At 45.8% G+C, this 21,822-nt stretch overlaps 3 protein-coding genes across 4 annotated transcripts in view; 2 read left to right on the top strand and 1 right to left on the bottom strand.

Moving 5' to 3' along the window:
* Positions 1-21,822, top strand: part of LOC126558232 (protein elav-like) — a 381,245-nt gene that overhangs the window by 152,424 nt on the left and 206,999 nt on the right. The gene's annotated exons all lie outside the window — the stretch shown is intronic.
* Positions 1-21,822, top strand: part of LOC126559646 (uncharacterized) — a 57,635-nt gene that overhangs the window by 2,446 nt on the left and 33,367 nt on the right. The window contains exon 2 of the mRNA XM_050215817.1: positions 7,021-11,057. Coding sequence (XP_050071774.1) covers positions 7,021-11,057 — 4,037 coding nt within the window. The remainder of the gene's footprint in view (positions 1-7,020; positions 11,058-21,822) is intronic.
* Positions 12,356-12,925, bottom strand: LOC126559170 (uncharacterized). The gene has a single exon (XM_050215287.1). It carries the CDS (start codon positions 12,923-12,925, stop codon positions 12,356-12,358), a length of 570 nt encoding a protein of 189 aa, XP_050071244.1.

Consider the following 21,822-nt stretch of genomic DNA (forward strand, 5'->3'; position numbering starts at 1 on the left):
AATTTCGTGCAACCGGAAAGATTGATGTGGACAATATAGATAGAAGACCCTGTCCACCACTCCAAGAGAGGACAATATGATCGTACGAACCATGAAAAACGATCCTTTCAAATCTTAGTTCAAGATGCGAATGGTGCGAATGCTCAATCTCATATTGAATGGGATGTGCAGAAATGGCGGGCGGTTCTGTACAGTGATGAGTCGTAGTTCAACATCTTTGGCAAGCGACGAGATTTCCCGTGTACGTCGACTAACTGGAACACACTTAGAATCACGTTACTGTCAGAAGTGCGAAGCTTGGCTGAGGCAATGTAATGGTCTGGGGATGTTTTTCTTCGAACGGTTTTGGTCCAATTCATCAATTCGATGAAATAATGGACCGTTTCATGTACAATGACACCCTGAAAAATGTTATATAACCTTATGCCGAATGCAATATTCCATTAAAATAGATATTCCAACAAGAAAACCATCCTAAGAACACCACCAAAGTGGTCAAACAGAGTTTTAAGGATAATGAAATCATGGTGATGAACTGGCTGCCCCAATCTCCGGATCTGAACCCTACAGAGAACCTGTGGGAGATCGTGTATCAGCGAATTGATCGTGAAGGTGTTCGACGCAAGGATCAGTTGTTTACACAAATCAAAAAGGCCATGTTCATCGACCACCTGATCGAGTCCATGCCTCGCAGATGCAAGGCAAGGCTGTTTTTTGGCCGTATTGCTATATAATTGAAAGCAAAGAATTTGCAACGAATTATTGGGAGCCAATTTAAATTTGGCAGGAGGGAAACGTTGATTTTTTATATTTATTTATATTTTCATGAATTGTTACGCATATTTAATGAATTTTTTGTTATAATAAACAAGAAAAGTGCTGTTTGAATCAACTTAAAAATATCTTTCTCACAATTGACTTATTATGCACCTTCAATGTAGGGTTTCATGATTGGGATTGATTGGTTGCATTTCACTCACTCACTCATGTTGGTCTGCTTTTTTAAAGAGCAAGTCGTCGTGACATGGCCCGGTCAACAATAGATCTCCAGGAAACTCGATCCCTGGCTGCAGCTTTCCATCCGTGTAGGCACCCGATCTCCGATAGATCTCCCTTCACCTGATCCACCTCCCCGACGCCTCGTGCCGTTTTGGGGGTCGCTGACGAGCACCTTCTTGGCGGTGCATGAGTCCGGCATCCTCATAACATACCCCAGCCATTGCATCCTGCCGGTATTTGCTACCGTCAGGATGTCCGGTTCTCCGTATAACTCAGCAAACTCGTGGTTCTTTCTTCTTCTCCACATTCCATGCTCGAACATACCGCCAAAGATGGTCCGGAGGATGCGACGCTCAAACACGCCAAGAGCGTTTGCATCCCCCGCTCGGATGGTCCAAGACTCGTGGCCATATAGGACCACCGGGCGAATCAGTGTGCGATATATCTCACATTTAGTGCGGTCTCGAAGTCTTCTGGATCTCAGCAGCCGGTGAAGGGCGTTGGTTGCTCTTGTTTTGTCCAATACTATAAAAGCTTTTGAACTCTATGTACGAAGGACCAGCTCCGGTAGAGGTTTAATATGACGCGGTCTAGAAGGGTTATTTGAGTGCTGTCTTGGATCGAAACTAATAAAGCTAACTTTCCATACCAATTTTCTGCGATTAATCTCTCGTTTTGGTTTGTTTTTGTTTGTTTTATGACAGACACGATTCTGCAAATAATTGTACTCAGGTCGTGCTTGCCAGAGACTCATGCAATTTGCGCTTTGAACTAATTTGAAATGCATTTTTCGACTTAAGTACATGTATTAGGATAGTTTACAGGATATTCCACAGGAGAGTGGTCTTCATTGAAAATTACTGTTGTTGTTGTCGTGTTTGAGAAAAATAATTACACTCAAATTTGAGGAGTGCAAAAATGCAAAAATGCAAAAAAGAGGCATGAGCTCATCGTTAAATCACTGGAAAAAATTTAAATTATTTTTTATGTTTACATTTCGGCCTAATTTTTCATAAACAATCTTTTTTTTCTTTGCTTTTGCTTACAAACAAAACCAATAATCTGCGTCCCCATTATCTCTAGCACTCACGCCGGAGATGATTCACGCGTACTTACTGCGCTCGCTAATCCCTGCTCGTATGGTTAGGTTCCCCGCTCTTTCAGCAACTCTTACCTTGTAAATACGCCCGAGTTCGATCGATTGATCCTAGTAAGAAAAAAAACCTTTTTTGCATCAACACACGATAAGGAATGTGGAGCAGAAGCAAAGTGAGGGCCGAACTGCTGGGTGTCAGCTGCAAAAACTGCACACAACACCGGTTGCGATAAGATTCCGCTTCTCATCGTGCTTGTTTTGTGGCTCTTCTCATGGAGTGGCTTAGCGGTGTGATTAGCTTATCGGACGCCTGTATGTAGCGAGATCCGCACAACGTTTGGCTAACTATTATTATCAGCCCGCGGTAGCTCGCTTTAAAAGCTGAGGTGTAAACATGTGACAGGTTGCTGAATTTCTGCGATGGTGTATTGAGAAGGTGGTTTGTGGCAAGAGCGTGATATAGACAACATTTACAAATTTTGTTACAAGAAAGGAGAATTAATTACTAGCTAAGGAAGCATGCCAAAGACTCCGTAGGCAAGATGATATTTTGTTTGATAATAAATGCTTCGACAGCACTTCTGAGACATGAGATCAGGTCGCATTTTTCACATTAACCACACGCAAACCTTTCAATAAGAGAGCCCCCAGAAGTCAACACCGAAAACACAAGCCAAGCCTGGTGATTAGGAAGTATTCTGTCCTTCACACAGCGCGCCCGTATGTGCCTCAAAGTTTGTCGTTTCATTTCATTGAGCGCACTAAACGTGTCGTCGATTAGTTTCAATTTACCATCGCGACATTCCCCGTTGCAAAATCGTCTGTCGCCACTGTGTGGCTGCCCCGCTGCTACGACCTTCGCACGTACCGAAATGGCTCGATTTGCTCGAACAGCAGAAGCATTCACCACAATTGTTTCAGTGCTTCAAGTCGGGGTTTTTTTTTTGTCAATAAACAAAGCAACAAGAGCGAAATTCAATGCTCCGGTACATATCGTCTCCTGCGGGCGGGCGGTAGTCCGGTGGTGGGGCACCTGCGTCGCGTCTTTTTGCGCCTTCGGATAGAAAGTACAAAGTGGAGTTTGCGCTTGAGCTTGCAATTATACGCGGAGCCAGGGGCCCGTCCGTCATCCGACTCCTCACAAACACGACTACGCGGTAATTGATTATGCATTTTTTCGGAACAATGTTTTTTTTTTGGGGCAGTTGATGTTACTTTGGGTAATTTTTGGTTTGGTAGGCTTTGCAGCATTAGCGATTTGTTGTGCTTGCTCTGCCAGGCATTAGTTGTGTGCCGCGTTGTGCCACATACTAATAACGGAAAAGATCGCACGCTCGAGCAGCAGAAGAAGGAGCGGTCCGGCGAGAGGGGCTTATTAATTAGACGCGTGTGCTACTGGACTAATGGGTGTCCAGGGGCATGCTCGCGTCATCTAGTGTCAAGTGTATGGAAAAGGGGAGTGGAAGCCGAGACTCAGAGGAAAAGGCTAAAGTTCTTCTGTTGAGCTTGATGAAAAATTCATCAGGCCCCATTTGTTGTAGAAGAGGAAAGCTCTTAGGTGGAGCAGTGTATCGTTATCGCTAAAAAAAAAGGAGAAAAAGAATACGCGCGGAGTCACACACTAAATAAATAGGTTTGTCTTTGTTTTTTCGTTGTCAATTAATCTACATTCCAGTAACAAAATAAAGCTTCGCTCTAGACACACAAACCGGAAAGCAAAAAGAGTGGTTTTTAGCCATTGCGCTTCCAAATGAGGTTGGATTTTTTAATCCCAACAACTTACCCCGGTGCTGGTTTTAATGCTTTTTCTTCCCCTTTTTTCTGTAAACTTCTTATACCACCATTCCTTAAGTCTTTTGAAATACTTTTACGCTCTTGTAGTGTCTGACATTTCTGTTAGCAAAAAATGTTACCGAAAAATCAATCCGTTTTGTCGCTGGTTTTGTTTTACCTTTTGCTCAAATGATTTGGCATTCAATTTGGCTTTTACTGCTTCATCGCAATCGGCAGGGTGCATAAAGCGGAGTGACAAATTTGACATTCGATTTTGTACTTGATTTTGCGGTGTACAGAAGCACACCGAGCCGGTACTACTGTCAGGTTTGTTGGAAGTTCGAGTGTTCGAGCTGCATGCATGGTTCATGAAATGAAGGAAAAGCTGTTGCCACCGATGCCGATGCAAATTTGTGTGTTTCGGGGAATGCAAATGCGCGGCGATGTGGCAATGCTGGTGGTTTTTTTATGTTGCTAAATAAGAAAAAAAAAGGTTCAAACTTTGCAGTAAATAGAAACTGGATAGTGTAAAATGGGAGAAGGTTTTTAGCTTTTATTTTTCGTTTTGTGAGCCGACGACGCCGTTCACATGCAAATTTAGATGTTCGGACTGTCGCACCTGGCAACAATAATCGACCAAATGAGACGATGATGTGATGCCGCTTTTGGGCTTGTTATTGATTTGTATTTTTGTTATTTTTTATGCCTCAAAACCGCTCCAGACAATATTAAAGCAACATTCAGTTCACAAAGTTCACTTTCATCGAAACTTGTCTGGGGGGCGTCTCAAAGATTTCTCCATCACTTCTGTGATCAGTTTGTTTAGAGCATTTTTAAACTCTTTTCCTATAACAAATAATCAGTCCGTGGTTTTAGGGTGGGGGAAGGGGGGGGGGGGGGGGGGGGGAGGGGTGTTTAATCGCTCCCAAACCCGAATAAAAAAACAGCACTAAATTGGTTGGATTGAAATTTGCAAACGGTGGTGGAAAAAGGATGTCAAATGGAAGAAAATACGCTGTTGGCTTGTATCAATGCTTCTTGCACATTAACTCACGCGATTAATCGGATGTTGTGCCATGTATGTGTGTTTTCTTTAAGCCACTGTAACAGGATAAAAAAAAAACTTCAAGCTATTTGTCGCTTTGTCTTCAAAAGGTTTGTTTTTTTTTCAGCCTCGCGCAAGCAATTTTCGTTGATTTCGTCTATTCATCACTTTTGCTTGAAGAGGAGAAGTGTAGTTCAATGTAGCCCACATAATAAAAATAGCTGGAACATGCACAAAGTTGAAGCACATCGCAAGTTGAGGGTTTATTCTTTTTTTGTTTTATTAACAACACTTTTTTTAACTTTTACTTATAAATAATTGTTAAAAAAGATCATTAAATAGTTGATCTAATAAGGTGATCGTTGAATTGTTTTTTACCACATTAAATTAAAAAAGCACTGTAGAACGGTTAGTTCCTTCAGAGAACCAACCAGAAACGGTGCGAGATAGAGCCGCACTGATACTTCCTCGTTATTTACATTTTATTGCACTGTTTATCTATCTCTTCCTCTTCACATTTTACTCAATTATCGAAACTCTTTCTGCGTATGATCTGCCAACATGCAAAGGGGGTGTGTAAATGAGTTTGTTTACGATTTTGTTCGTTTCTATCGCGAGTACTGCTTGCTCGAGAAAAGTTTTTATTTTTTCATTTAAATGATTTAAATGAAGATTTGGCTAAAATAAACCCTTTAATTTGCACGTAATTTACAAAATGTATTAAATAACGAAAAAATAAAATATAGTAATTTTTGGTATCTTGCTTCCCTGTCATTGAAATCCTTCGAATAAATGATTGAATATCGACACATAATCAATAATTCACACCGTAAAATGCTCATATCAGCTGTGCTAAAGATTTTCCTTGATAGAAAACTCACTCTCGCATTCATTACATTAGCCTTTCGGTAAATGAATACCCATCATGCCCGCACGAACGAATGCGATCGCTTCAATGAACCTGCCCCTTTTCGTTCCAAAGTATCAGCATCAATGCTCCCCAACGCTCGCCAAAGGCAATGAACTCAGCGCAGCGGTACTTTGATTTATGTTTCGCTTTTATTTCTCTTTCCGGTGCGTATGTTTCGCTGCTGTATTGCTCTTTTTCTCATACGGGGTTGGAGTTTGGAGGAACTGACTTGCGCACTTCATTTCTTTTGTGCTGGAATGATCGCACTCCGACGCGAATCCCCCTCCATAAGCTGGTGGGATGAACGATCGTGTGCTATAAAATTTCAACCCCCACCGGTGTTCACTCTATTATGGCTGTTTGGTTTAATACTTGAATTGTTTTGTTGTTGTACCATTTTACAAATAATTTTTTGTATATCTACGAGGGAAAACGTATCGTAGAAAAAGATTGTATTTTTTATCCCCAAAACAATTTTATTTTATTTTTTTTAGTTAAATTGTTACTGCTCGGTGTGCCTCGGCTCTTCTTGAGCTGATTTTCTTTGTTTTTGTTTTTGCATTATATCGGGCATGCCCGGTTCCGGGAACGATTTGACTAGTTACAATATTTTTATCATGCTTGTCAGTAGATAAAAAACGCATCTTTTACGAGCCTTTAATAAAATCACCTTTTTCAGCTACGTTATCGAACATGAGCCCATATACAAATGTTTAACTTAACGAAGAAATCGTGCTTATGGTTTGTGTCTCGGATCGTTTATAGCAACTGTGGCTGTGTTCATTTTGCTCTATCACCTAACTAATCATAACCTGTTGTTTGTTTTCCTCTTCCCTTTCATTATCTGTCTTTCCTCGGTGCCTGCAACATTCGTCCATGTGTATATCAATTCCTACCGCACCTCACCCCACACCCCAACGGGCTCACGTCACAATGTATATTGCTGGAAATGTTGTACTGTTATCATCACCATCGCACGGGTCGGGCCTCCTACTCATATGAATGTCTGTAACGGATGGGTGGTGGCGCACACAAATACCACAACACTGTTCCTTTCCCTGTGTGTACATATCGATCATATGTTGTATGTACGTACCTCATCATCACGCACGCAATGGAATTTGTTTATTTCCTCGATTCATACCTTCTCTGTTTGTGTGTGTGTGTGCCTCATTGTGTGCGTATGTGTGCATGTAGAGAACACAACCACCCTCTCCACAAACACAAGCTCCCCGCTCGAGGGAACAGTGCCCGACAGCGAAACGTTGCACCCTTTTCCATGCCCGGTCGAACCGAACGTGCACGATAAACACAGCGCGAGCACACAACAGTCGAACAGCAATAATGATTCCACTCTACCTTCCGTTAATGCTCACCAAGCAGTTTCCTCCCCGACACTGCCGTCGGCTGCTGCTGGATCATTCATGGGAGTTCATTTCGGGGCGAATGAACACGTGCAACAACAGCAACACAACAACAACAATCACCATCACCACCACCACCATCAACAGCAGCAGTCGCATAGAGCTGGTGTTGGTGGAGGCGCCCGAGTCACAGCGAGTGAAGCCGTAGTGGTGCAGTCGGCAGCAAGTGGACCATCGCCATCGTCGCTCCCGACGGTTAACGGAGCTCATTCGCATTCCAATGCCGGTTCGGAACACAGCGGCAGTAGTGCTGCCATCGCAACCGCAACGAACCGCACGGGCACTGGCAATAGCAGCGTGATCGTCGAGCGTGAAAGTTCGTCCACCGTGTGCAATAGTAGTGGCGTCGTGGTCAGCAACACCATCGGTAGTAGCAACAGCAGCAACGGCAAGTTGGCAGTGTCCGGTGTGACAAACGGTCAGCAGCAGCAGCAGCAGCAGCAACCCAACTCGAGGGACGGCGTCGCAGCCAGGAAGATGGTCGCAGCCACGGCCACGGAGGAGATCGTCGTCGTCTACGAAAAGAACTCGGTGCTCGGCGGTGGCCTGGATGCGACCGGTGGTGGCGTGGTAGGCGGTGGCGGTGTCGGTGCGCTCGGTGATGCCGGTGAGGAGCTAAAGTACGGGCCCGGGATCGTGTCACGGTTGCGCTGCCGCTATCTTAGCCTGGCCCTGCGCCAGTCCGTCGCCAAGCAGCGCCCATCGCTCAACAGCATGCGCCGTGCGACCAGCCTCAACAATCTGCTGGACGAAGAAAGCGAAGATTTGAGCGAGCGCGAACAATCGATTGGTAGTGAGGGTACGGGCGGTGGGGGTGGTGTTGGTGGTGTCGGTCATCAGCAGAAGAAGTATCAATCGCAGAATTATCACAACAACTACAACCACCACCAACAGCAGCAGCAGCAGCAGCAGCGCGAACACTACATTAACGGAAACGGCAACAATCATAACCATAACCATAACCATCATCAGCAGCAGCTTCATCCAACGGTAGTTCTGCAGCCAACTTACCAGAAGCAGCAGCACCATTTCGCCCCGAAACAACAGCCGTGGATTCAGCAGCAGCAGCAACAGCAGCATAAAGAGGACGATCAGCAGCAGCAGCAGGGAGGCGTAGCGGTCAAGACGGCACCGTTTCTGCGCGGCGTGCAAAACAGTTATACGCGAGCGAGCCGCCAGGTGGAGAAGAAGAACGAGTACAATCGCTACACCAAGCATCATCGAGGTGCTAGTGGTGCCGACGCGGTCCTGCTCAAGCGTGCTCGCTCAGTCGAGGCTCTGGTGCGCTACGATCACAAGGCCTGGGAGCGGGACGGAGCCAACCCAGTAGCACCGCCAGCAATAGCAACAGCGCCCGTACCAGCACCAGCGGCCCTTGCCGTGTCGTCCTCGGCCGAGGTGGGTAGCAATGTGATCATACTGGACGAGATCGCGCAGGCAACGACGACGATCACAGCGACGGCGACCGCAGCTGCGACAGTACCGGCTGGTGCAGAGGTGGTGCACGGCGGCACAACCAACGGTATTTCCAGTTCGGTCTCACCGACGGCGATGCTGATGAACGGCAAGGGGACCGCTGGTGGAGCAGGCGGTGCATCATCGGAGCTGCCGCTGCTGGTCAGCGATTGTGTGACGATCGAGGAAAAGATCATCAACGGGCGCGAGAAGGGCGATCCGAAGCCGAAGCGGCTGACCTCGTTCATCGATGCCGACGAACGGCCACCGCCGGACGTGGTCAAGCAGACGATGAAGATTTTTGAGGCGAATGCCAACCGCCGGGGCGGTCGTGGTGTAACCGGTACCAACACGAACGAGGTGGCAACGAAGGTGGCCAGCTACCGTTCGATCATCATCTCCGGTTCGGCTACGGCCGGTGCAACAACGGCGGCGGCGGCCGTCTCATCCGCAGTCGGTCCGGGTGACAAACCGCCCATCACCCATCCGAAGCCACCGCTAAGCCCCAAGAAGCCAAATATCAAGCCACGCACCGCTAGTCCGAAGCAGCAGCAACAGCATCAGGCCACCTCAGCCAAACCGCCGCCGACACCTAAATCGCTGGAAGCTGTCAACAACCTGAAGAACGCACCTGGCGCACCACCAACTGTCAAAAACAATAACAAACCACTGCCACCCCCGATGGCTGGGGTAGGTGGCACGACGATTGAGTCTACGCCACCGTCTCCACCGGCACGAAGTAAACACACGACGACCGCAGCCGCACTGAACGGTAGTGTTGGTGTCGTTCTCGCGAAGAACATGCAAAGCAACAGCGTTGGGGGCAGCAGTGAGGGTGCTGCTAATGTGGCGGGTACGCAATCCGACCCGACGGACGTGAAGACGAACGCACTCAAGAATGGTGGCGCGGTGCGCGATCACTACAACTACGAAAACGGCACGACACAGGCAACACCATCGACTAAGACGTCGTCATCGGCGTCGTTGAATCCAGGGTCAGACGGTGGCCACCAACACAAGCACAACAGCAATGTAGCACAGGAGGCAACAACACCAGCAACAGCAGCAGCAGTGTTAGCGTCGTCATCGCCGTCGGGAATTTGCGATTCGCCTTCTATCCAGCAGCTCACGAGCAAGCTCGGCAGTCTACATCTGGCGACCTCTACGCCGACTGGAGCTGCGAACGGATCCGTCTCAGTGCAAGATCGCCGTAACCTCGAGTACGTAACGAGTGACGAAGAGGAGGACGACGAAGACGACGACGTAGACGGCGAGAACGTTAGCGGACGGCGCAACACCACGTCCTACACGGTCAATCCGGATTCGAGCGAGAGTGAAGACGCACGGGACCACCCGGGTCAGGCAGGCGGCAGCAGCGAAAACGACGCAGACGACGACGACGAGGAGGAGGAGGAGGACGAGGAAGAGGACGTCAACGGTGAGCAGCGTTCGGTGCGAAAGATTTCGCGCACCGCAATGGAGAACATTGCCCGTGCCGGCACAACGACGCAGTTCCGATTCAATGGAGCTGTCAAATCGTACCTTCCTGGCGCTGGTGGTGGTGGAGCACCCAGCACCAAAGCACCCGCCCCACCCATTCCGATGTCCCGCGAGAGCCTCACCGGGAAGGCTAACGGTGCTTCGTCCGCGGTACCGATTGAGGTCAACGGGCGCCTACCGCCAGAGGGAGCTAGCGCAACAGCCGCTCCCAGCAGCAGTGTGAACAGTGTTGGAAATAATAATGGCAGTGTTGGTGGTTCTATTGGTGCGATACAGCAAACGAGTGCGAGTGGTATCGGTGCCGGTTCCGGTGGTTCCGCGACGTCGGTCGGTCCATCCTTAACGCGGCGCGAGATCGAGAAGAATCAAATCAATCGCGAAAAGAGTGGTGAACCCGCCGGCCTGGCGTCGTCCGGTACGAACAGCATTAACGGTACCGGCACAGTTGGCCTGACCAATGCTGGACCCGGAACGACGGCACCCGCCGGGGGCAGTAGTGGTGGTAGTGGTGTGCTAGTGGGTAGTGCGAATAATGCGAATAATGGCGGTGGTAGTGCGAAACAACAGACCACCGCCAACAACAGTATCAGTGCGGTCGATAGTACCAGTTCGTTCGTGGCCAAATGGGGTACCGGTGGTGCGGGGATTGGGGGTACGGGTGTGACAGTGGCCACTGCTGGACAGTCGCCCCTGGCCGGGCTGGTGCCGGTGCGCAAAAAGACGAAACCACCGCCAAATCATCAGCAGGACGGTACGAACACGATGGTGTTTAACTTCAGCGACCGCAAGGACGTGCCGGACTACATCGAGAACGATGGTGTCATCATCCGGCCACGCCCGAGAGAGCTGCCTAAGGTAAGTGTGCGGTCCATCGGCCGAATTGTTGCTTTGGTGTTCGTAATATTAAAAACCTTTCCCCTTGCAATATCCTGCCTCCCGGTTGATAAGACGGTTTGGGGACACTCAATCACGCGAACACGTTGAGTCAGTAGTTATCCCTGGTGGCCCGATCAGTACCCTTAAATCTTATCTTATCGTCCCTCAAATTCCCTCAGTGCTTAATTCGGCACACAACTAAACACATTCGGCAAAATCAATGGTTTATGGTGTGTGCGTTAGGTGAATCGTTTACATAGGTCAATGGCGGCTGCACCCCTTTTTCCTTAGCCGTATCTTAACGATGATTCACGCACGGTATGAATGTTCACCGGAAACATACTGCCTTCATCAAGCCGTATCAGTAGAACTTACGGCTGCGAAGGTTTGATTATGGTTCAGATGTTGTGATTTCGTGATGGAGATGATAATGCATAAGGTGCCATGTGCGTTAGTGAACTGACACCTATATTGCTGACTACGAATGATCCACTTGAAACTGGAATATACAGGCGTGTTAACTGTTTGCCTTGATCTGATCTTGCCTATGCGAGGTGTTTGATTGCTGTGTGGGATTTGAACGAAAATAGATGCCTCTAGCAGTAAGGCTCACAATTGGCCTATCAACCCAACGGAAACATTGCTATTTTATCTATGCTCTATTGATTTAGTTTCTTCAGCTTGACGTAAAAATTAAATCGAAAACTATAGTCAAAATTTAAAGAATCGAGAGAAATTCTTCAATATATTGCGATATATCACAAAACAGGCATTTCGGTGACTCATCCAATTCTCTTTTAACATCTTACGCGGAAAAAAGCGAAAGCAAATGGACACTACAAAAAAAGACAAAATGATCTAGATGAGATTGAAGAATGGCTCTTGAACTCCAAAATAAAATTACACAACGAAAAATCGTTCAAAACAAATATGCTTCGCTTGCGGACTTTGCCCAGCAGAACCACCACAGACGTATGCGATATCGGTTGTTTTTGTTAGGCGGTCAGTCGGCAGGGTTGATTCATGCTGCTACCGTACTTCCCGGATGTGGTGTGCTCACACTGCACGCTGAAGAATTATCGAAGAAAAAATGACAAGTCATACGAAATATAGACAGAAGGTAATAGGAAGCAACCTTCCAACCTTACCATGAACTACACAGCGGCAGTGGATCCCCGTGCATATCGATTTCAATCACGGTCAACGTTAATAACAGTCCTCCTCGGCATAATTTGGAATTGACCCCAATCTAGCACACGTATTGCACGTCTCTTCTGTTACAGCTGCCGTTTACGTTTGGTCTTTGGACCGGGCAGTGCCGGCACCTTCAAACCTTCCGATACCGTTGGACTAAGAGATCCTGCCGGTGGTGCCGTTTCGTGCTCGCTTACGAGATTTCGCAGCTTAATTGCTTTCTCGAGTAGGAAGTTAAACCGATTGCACACACCGCAACCCTCTTCGCTTCGTTGACTAGAACCAGTGCCGATCGTTTTCTGCAAGCAGAGCGGTTGCGGCTCCTCCATTTCCTGCGTGTTGCGTTCCGCATCACCACAGCCAGAGAACATGTCCTCCGTTGACATAGTTTTGGCTACGAGAGCAGTTTCCTCACAACCGCCCGCTTGCTCGAGCGATTCGAGCGATTGCATCTCCTGTGTGTCGATCTGTTGCGGCCAGGTAAAATGAATCAATCGCATCGGGTACGTCGTTACGTGGCGACATTCGGGACAGCAAGGGCTGCGTTGCGTCCAGTTTACGATGCACTTTTCGTGGAAGATGTGTCCGCAGGTTGTGGCAAAGATGCGCCCGGTCTCGAGCGATTCCCAGCAAATGGTACAGATGACGTCCATGGCGATCGTTTCCCGTACTGTTGAACTGATTCGAGTGGAAAACTTACAGCCAACTACTCCACGCCTACTATAGAAAGGTATGCCATAGGTAGCTAAGATTATGCAAGTCTGTATCACGGTGCACACTGGAAACAATTGACAAGTTGTTACTGTCCTGTGTACAATGGCGTTTGATAAACCACGTCACGATCAACGGTCGATCGTAGGATTTAAAGTGTTTCACAGTTTGTGAGATAGAGTGCAAAAGGTCTTCTTCCTTTATTCTTGAGTCGAGTATGCAACGCGCTCTCACTCACTCATTTCAGAATGCAAATGTCAACCAGCGTTCCAGCGGGGCATTACTCTCAAGCGGCAAAACATCGCGTTACGAAGCAGCTAGGCACTGTGCACTGCATTCTCGTGAACAAAAATCCACCGAGAAACTAGGCTCTTCAACAGCCAACTTAACCGAACTCAATGAGATGCTGTGTGCAAACCATTCTGTCACGATTCATCATCGTACGAAAGGGTGTGTGAGCTTTGCTTAGGGAATTGGCTTGGAGCAGCACGACTTTAACTGGAACCTCCTTCAGATAGCTTGGTGGGGGCCCCCAGACCTTTAGGCCAATGCCATTTGCAGTCACAACCGTTGTGCGAGTGGCGAAATATGATCTTTACCTGTTTGTGCTTTCCATATTGAACGCGGGATCCTTTACATTCCTGAACCAAAACCAAGCATTGTAGAATTGGTTTCCCCGGGATCTTCTACCGTGTGTGTCCCCCCCACAGGTAAGGTAACTAATTTGCATTTCAGATTCTCTTACTGATTCTGTTCAAATCTCCTGGACTCTGTGGCGTTGTGTGATGGAATGAATTCCGTATGTTGACTTCGATGTTTCGTTGTGCGTTTTGTGGTGATGCGTTTCAGTCATGCGTGTAATCGGTCCCTCGTCACTGCTTATAAGCTATAAGTTATTCCACTCGCCAGACGGTAGACTACCGCAAATGCTATCGCAAAATGAATAATGTATGTATCAGAAACATTCAAATGTATTTGTCGCCAACGGAAGCGTTAAATTGTGTGTTGGTGTTGGTCGGTGCGCGAGACGATCTCGCGCGCGCCTTTTGCTGCTCGCCCGAGTGTGTGAGTTGAGGTTAGAATTTGAATATTTAAAATCACTTAACGGACACACGGCTTTTTGTGCAAAAGCAAGAGCCGCTCGTGCGGAAGATTCACTTTCGTTACGATATTTGGCACTGCATTTACTTTGGAAGAAGCTTCTTTATTTGTGCGCCATTTATCTTTTCTACAGAAATATTCATAGAAGCAAAAAAGTATGACACAACCTTGGAATTCCCCACTTGTACAGATGTGCCAGTGACAGTAAATTAACGATTTATGTATTATCACTCGTCTTTGTTGTAGTTCAGTGTTCATTGTTACCTTGTCCCAGCTTTTTGTCCTTTTTTGCCAGCTACACTAGTGTCAAAGATAGGTTTGCACGTTCTAAACATATGGTGTCGTTACTTTAACCCCTAACTGTGAGTAATAGGCAGTAAACCTTCGCTCCATGACGCATCATACGTCGTCGTGTGTTAGTTCGATGACTTGTCGAGATAAACGCTTTAGTTTGAACGGAAAAATAGAAGCAAATAGTTTAATGTGTAATTAGAACCTTTTCTAGGAATTATGTGTAAAACAGAATGGATAGCACAAGATCTTTCGCTCAAAGTTTAAGCCTGAGGTCAGCGTGACTCATGATGATTTGGGTAATTAGATTTTTTAATTACTTTACTGGCATCTTCTAGTGTAATTTCATCTAAAATCTTCAACAGTATATTTCGACAAGGCTTTGTATGTGGCCTAAATATACTACATAGATGTATTTCGCATGACTATTCGCAAATGGACTCAACAAAAAGTGCTTCGCTGCGATGCGTAAATAGCACCAGCAGGAGATAAACATGCCTACAGCAAATAATCGAACCGGTTGTTTGGCAAAAAAACATATGTTGCTCGCAGACACAGAACCGTAAAAATTGGGGTAGAAATGGAGGTGCGTAACCAGTCATACACACGGTAGTCGGTAGACCAACAACTTGTCTCCCAAATGTCGTGTTATACTTGTTCTTTATTTCTTCTACCTTCATCTACGATACATCAATTACCATTAGTCTAATTGATGAAGCAAATGGTGCAACCCCCTGCCTACGTTACGTTGGCTGGGTGTGTGGATCTAGTGTGATAAAAAAAAGCCAAACCCTAAATGTACTTCAAGCCGCACACGTGCTCGTAAAGCTATTTCCATAAACGGCCACAGTGTTCGTGCATCACGAATGCAAGAATAGTGTCCGATTGGGTTAGCACCTTTGGCTGAATCATCGGACACAAGAGCTATTGATAAGCAATGCCCACGTGTACTGTTTGTATCATACATTGTACTTCGATTTTGTAAATTAGAAAGTGTTCATGTGCAGCACCATTTGCTTAGTGCTTCAGCGTTTGGGTTCGTAATCAAAAGACCACGAGAAATATGAAAATTTGTTTACGCAATGGCACTGCTGTGTGGATGAGAACGCACCTATTGGCGTTTTAGGATCGATGGCACACATTCTTCACCACCGAATATGGGTCACTCTTGAGCAAAGTATAGCTTCTCCGTAGCTTTTTTTAATCCCTCTTCACTCTTCAAGTGTTTTGCTTTTCGTCTGTACAATGTACTTCCTCTTTTTTCGAAATGCAAACACAACCCAGTAGTGTGTGCCAAATCAATCGTTCGGATATCCGTACATGACGAATTTGATCACCAGCATCCAGCGTCTCATCGTGTATTGTACCGGAAAATGGATCCACTGAGTTGTTTTTATTTCACACTCTTTACACCTAAAATTCCAAGCACTGTTCCTCTCATCATCGGCTGCTGACGATGACTGGGCTACTGGAGAGCTATCTCCTCCTCCAGGGCTGATCGTCGGAGAGAATTCAGATTAAGACGCTACTTCTTCAGGGCTTGATTGAATGCTGTGAAAATAATCTTCACGTAGGGAATGGTGTTTCTGTCTCATTTCTCCCCGTTGGATGTGTTTTTCGAAGGGGGAAATGGATGGCAACCGTATGAGTAAGGGGTTCCGATTTTTCCACGAGATCGATAACCGAAAATGAGCACTCAAATTCCATCCTACGATTGCCGTTCTTCGCTTCCCACCCTCGCTTACGATCGTCCCATTTCCAGCTGCTGAAGATTGAAGCAGCTCATTTCGGAAGATCGTTGCGTAGATCGCTGTGATCTCTTCCGGTAGGAGTCGTGGTTGAGCACCCGTGTGCACATGGGGTGCAGTTGTGAAACCATTAGAAGCAAACTCCGGTAGCTCCATGCTGAATCGATGGACCGGAAGTTAGTGAAGAGCCAAACTCGCCTGGATAGGAAACGGCGAACGTCAGACACATCAACGTCAGCATCTTTATATCCTCTTTCCTTCCCTCTTTCGCAGCTGGTGTTAGGTCAAGTGGATGGTTTGCAAATTGGCAATCCGCATCCGCTGGTGTTATGGGCGCTTGTGTGCAAATATATAAAATTTTAAGAGAGTATAGCGTTGGATTGATTGGTTTTCTTGTTTTTACTCCTGGGAAAGGAGGGAAATTGATTAAAAACAAAGAAGGGAAGACACGACCAATCATCAACGTAACTTGTATGCATTAACTAATGCATTTTGGAATTAAGAACTGGCTTATACTTCTGTGATGATTACTCACTTACTCTGCTGCTTATTTGGTTGTTGGTAATTACAGCAGTTCCATCTACTTTACTTTTCCCTTTTCGGGCCGGTTGGGCTGCGTCTTGCTTTAGTTTTACAACCCGGCTTACCTTTATCAGATGCTTACTTTCGAACTGCAGTACGCTGTACTGCGCTACCTACTGCAAGTCTTCCACTGTATTATCACCCTTCACTTGATTTGCTTTGTGTGTATATTTATTTTAGCAACTCGCCTCAACATTGCAGAACTAAACCATAGTCCCTCCGTTGGTCGTTCGTTGTTGACGAAGAAAATTAAGTTGTTGCCGAGCGGAGCGGGACAAAGAACGATCAGTGCTGTTGCGATTGCAAACCTGTTCTACGTACATTCGAATCCGGTTATCGAAAGATTCTCGTTCGTTTTTTTAAAGAGCGTGTGACGCGACGAAATGAAACGGAGTATAGGTCCGCGTGGACACACCGACGACGAGCGCAACGCCCTCCTTTCGAGATCGAGTTGCGCTCGTCGATGTGCTCTTTGCGACCGAGCTGCTTGTACGCGAACTACTGCTGGAATCTTTGGATTCTGAGTCGTGTATTTGTTGTAGCCGTTGTTTTGTATTTCTGTAGCGTGTTTAACTTCACCCAATGGAGCAGTCAGTTCGCGCGTTCTTCGAGGACATCAACAGTACACAGAAGAGTAACAGATCTTCTGATCTTAAATTGATTTCAAACAAAAAACTCGAAATTTCCTCGAGGACACCCAGCTGTGTGAGATCGGGAACAACTTTCGTCAAATTGTGCTTGTCGCTTGCTTATTTATTGTTTCCGTTCTGTCCTACTGAAGGCTACGTTTTTTTTTTTTTTTAATTAAGACACCAAATCTGGCGGTTGACCATTCTTTAATTATACATTCCGTTGCAACAATGTAACTACGTGCTCCCTGAAATGTATAAAGAGAACGTATTGATTTGTTTCACTTTTACGGTAGACAGGACTTGTTGTTTAGCTCTCGCTTTCCATTTCCTTTTGTCCAAGTTAAACAACCTATTATGCTTAACCGTATTGCGCAAACGAGTATCGATCGCGAAAATGGCAAACAGGACGATGATGCAGTCTGCTGTCGAAAATGGGAAATAAAGACCCCCGTGTTTCGAAGCTTTTCGCGATGGACGATAGTGTACACGCATTTGTAACGAGGTTCCTACGATTACGTGACATTGTCACATAGAAAAAGGGCGGCAAGAGACTCTCCATCCACGGCTGGTCCACTTCTGTCTGTCGGCGGGGGCTTATGTGGGGGAAATTCAATGCCGCCTTTACGAGTCGTATGCATGTCACGGTTGAGAGAGCTTGCCTGCCTGTTGTACAGCAGCGAGAGTTATGAGCGATATGCCCACTGTGTGTGTGTGTGTGGTGATGCCACCCACAGCCAAGGAAACTATTGCCGCAATTGTCCGCAGTGATTTCAGTCCTTCCGGTTGACGATTTGTGTGTGTGTGTTACGTTACGCACAATAATCTTCCATGCTCAGTTGTATGTCAGCTGTACGTCCCACACTAGACTCCCCAGTTGTATTTTGAGGCCCGAGCGAGTGAAATATTATTATGAAATTTTGGAATTAGTTACGCATCGATTACGGCGCCCTAAGCACAACTGTTAGTACACGGGGGTGAGCTGTGTTTCCTCCCCAGTAAGCGTTGTTTAACAAACCAGGCAATAATGATACAGAGTCAAACTTGTCGAACCAAGCTAGTCGAGTATGAAGTCATTTACCTGACTCGCTAACTGACCAGTACAAGTTCACATATGGAACTTGGGTGAGAAAAGAAACCCTTCAAGATGCCTCTTTTTGTGGGCTGCAAACATTTCTCCCCGGGGGCTGTAGGTCAGCCATTAACCAGGAGGAGAACCCGGCGAACAGTCCGTTGCGAATGTGTGCGTACGAGGTGCAAATTTCTGCCCAATAAAGAAAAAGATGCGCTCCAGCACGACCCCACATCAGTAGACCGCCGTGCCCTTTTGTGCATACCTGCTGACGAGAAGAAGGCGGAAATACTCTCACGCAGCGATCGAGTGTGCGAGGCAGCAAACAAAAAAAAAAGCAACGTGAATGTGGCAGGGAAACATTGGCTCACAGATCATCATTGACAGTGCAATCCGCAAAGGTTCTTTGTTCGATGCCCACCAGTTTCCAATGGCATAACACGGGCAGCAGATGATGACGGTTGGGGTCGCGAACTGCCTTGAACTTATTTCATATCGCGCTCGAGCTGGCACCGCACCGTACAAAGCATGAGCATACAGACTGTGTGTCTGGTTCGGTGGAGGGGGAAGGAGGGAGAGGGACTTGATGCAAGTTACACTGAGTGGCATAGGTGAGTTTTTTTTATGAAGTATCAAGAGATGTCAGTGCAGACTGTAATATTGGTTTATGCGAAGTGGTAACGATTTTGTAATTAGTGAATCACCTTTTTTTTTTGCCTTACCAAATAGGAGGAATGAGCTCAGTACACTATTTTTGCAATGTCTGTCTGTGCAATTTTTCTTTTTTATCAATCTATTTTACTTATTTATTTACAATTATTTATAATGGTACAATCCCGTAATGTCGACACCGCTTGTGATGACTAAATTATGTGAATATGCAGGGTTTACCTAGCCAATTCGGCATTGTCAAACTATTTCAGGGCCACCTAAATGCTTATTCTGGCGTTCTAAACTCTCAATTGGGCGTCGTCCATTATATTCGGGCGTCGTCAAGTTTAAATCCGTCGTTGTAAAGATTGAATTGGGCCGCCTCTGGATTGATTTTTGATTTTCAAGCTGTTAAATCGGTGGCTCCGTTGTGTTTGATGCATAAAGCTCTACAAAAATGCGTTGGTTGTGTGATGTATAACAAATTATGTATTCTTTTCAAAATTTAGCATCGGTTAGTTACCAACTATGTTGTATTATTTGTTGCATTTTCGTAGATCTTTATAGATCAAACACAACAGAGCCACTTATTTATTTATTTATTTTATTTCATTACAATCGATTATGACGGTCCAGTGCCGTATTGTCAACACCGCTTGTGTTGAATACATTTTACGATCTTATTGGTAAGGCATTTCCTTCTTATTATTTGCCTTATTCCGGGCATACTCGGTTGTGGATGGTTGTGGTGATGGTGATGATGATGATGATGATGATGATAATGATGATGATAATGATGATGATAATGATGATGGTGATGTATTGGTAGATGATGTGCGTTTTGATGGTCCTGAACTATTGTTGTGGGAGTCACCGATTTGACAACTTGAAAATCAAAACAATCCAGAGGCGGCCCAATTCAATTTTTACAACGACGGATTTAAACTTGACGACGCTCGAATAGAATGGACGACGAGCAATTGAGAGTTTAGAATAAGCATTTACGTTGTCTGATAATAGTTTGACGATGCCGAATTGGCTAGGTAAACCCTGCAATGTAAGCATTTGCTCCTTATTCTTTGCGTTATCGTTTGCATACTCGATAGATATTCGCTCAAAAATTGTTAAAATATTTTTGTCCGAAGATTTCTAGTCACTTGTTTGTTGGCCAAGCTAATTAGTAAGATTTTAGTTACCTAAATAACTAAAAATCTTTGTAAATTACTAGATTTTTTTTTATAATGGTTTCTCCTTTTCTCAACTGTTTTCCTGCAGTAGTGTCTAATACTTTTAGACAAAATATATTTTCAATAGCTAAATTTACTTCGCAACTTTCGATATTCTCACTATTCATTCCCGAGTCCGATTAAAACGTCTTGCGAGAACCGTAACCGTTTGTAACGCGTCTACTTTAGAAGGTAACAAAACATGAGCTGGGACGTGATATGTCACTTAAAACGATCAAACATTTTCGATCTGTTTTGCGCTGTTTATCAGTTGGAAAAAAGTTAATCCATCTTTCAATTCGGTGGCTTAGAACTCAAATTCCACCGCTCGCCTCATTATTGCGTGAGCAACAAAAAAAAAGCGACAGCACTCTACAAAAGCCGGCACTGCAAACGACAACCTTTGTGCCACTTAGTCACAACGCGGCGTTGTTCGTTGACATGGCCTCTACTTCCTCCTGCTGCAGCTTCACTGCCCCATCTCGCCTCAGGCTCTAGCTAATGATCGGGTACCGCTACTACTCCGCTCGGTGGGGCGGTATCGACGATCACGGCAGGGCAATGACATCGATCATATGCTTACCGCCCGTTTTCCCTTGCTCCTGTTTTGGGGCTTATCTTTTTCGTGCAGATCTTGTTTGAATGTCACACCGCGTACGTTCTCGTAACAAAGCCACGCAAGCAAATTGGAGGTCGGAAACCATTTTAAATTTGCGATGATTAGACCACGTTCGTCACAAATGTTGACGTTTAGCTCTGAGGATCAGTATCATGCGAGAACGTATCTGTGTGTCATTGAACTTCAGGTTTACTGCTGATGACGCCACACGCAATATTAAATTCTAAATTAGTTGTAGAACAGTGGTAATTTGTATTTGTTATCGGTTTTATATGTTTTATTTATAGGAAAACCCACCACAGCAAGGAAATCCATTAGGGTCGCATTATTATCAAACTACTCACTTTTGCACTCTTGGTGGACTTTTTTACCAGCAGCTCTACCCCGGGAATAATATTTATAGCCTATCCAGTTGGTGGCTATTTATTATGCACTATCAGACGCTTTCGCACCATTTGGTGCGCTGGTGGGCGCAAACGAGGATGACCCTTTGCGCTTCTTTTCTCGTGCTATCGTGGCAAACCTATTCGCACCCATTAGTCACGTTCGTTCGGTGACCACCGGTGGTAGTTCGTTTGTCCACGTTCCAACATAGATGCAGGCGAATAGACGGCGACGGTTCAGTTGGTGGTTCACCACTCTGATCGCCCACGCACACTTTAGATGGCTTTTTTATCCTCACCATATTTTACTCATTGTGAAGCACATTATCGAAAGTAGGTGGTGGCGATGTACATGTAAGCTTGTACGAAGCAGAAAAAAATCAAACAAGTTTCGTTGTTTATTACGCTTGTTGTTAGCATATTATTTTGCCTTTCGTGCATTACTGATTTACTAACATACCAGAATCCTTGCACCGGTAGGGATTATTCGGGTGAAATCCAAATCCTTGCCACAAATAGATCGCATGCTACTAGTGA

This window comes from Anopheles maculipalpis, chromosome 2RL (genome assembly GCF_943734695.1).
Source record: "Anopheles maculipalpis chromosome 2RL, idAnoMacuDA_375_x, whole genome shotgun sequence".
Classification (NCBI taxonomy): Eukaryota; Metazoa; Arthropoda; class Insecta; order Diptera; family Culicidae; genus Anopheles; species Anopheles maculipalpis.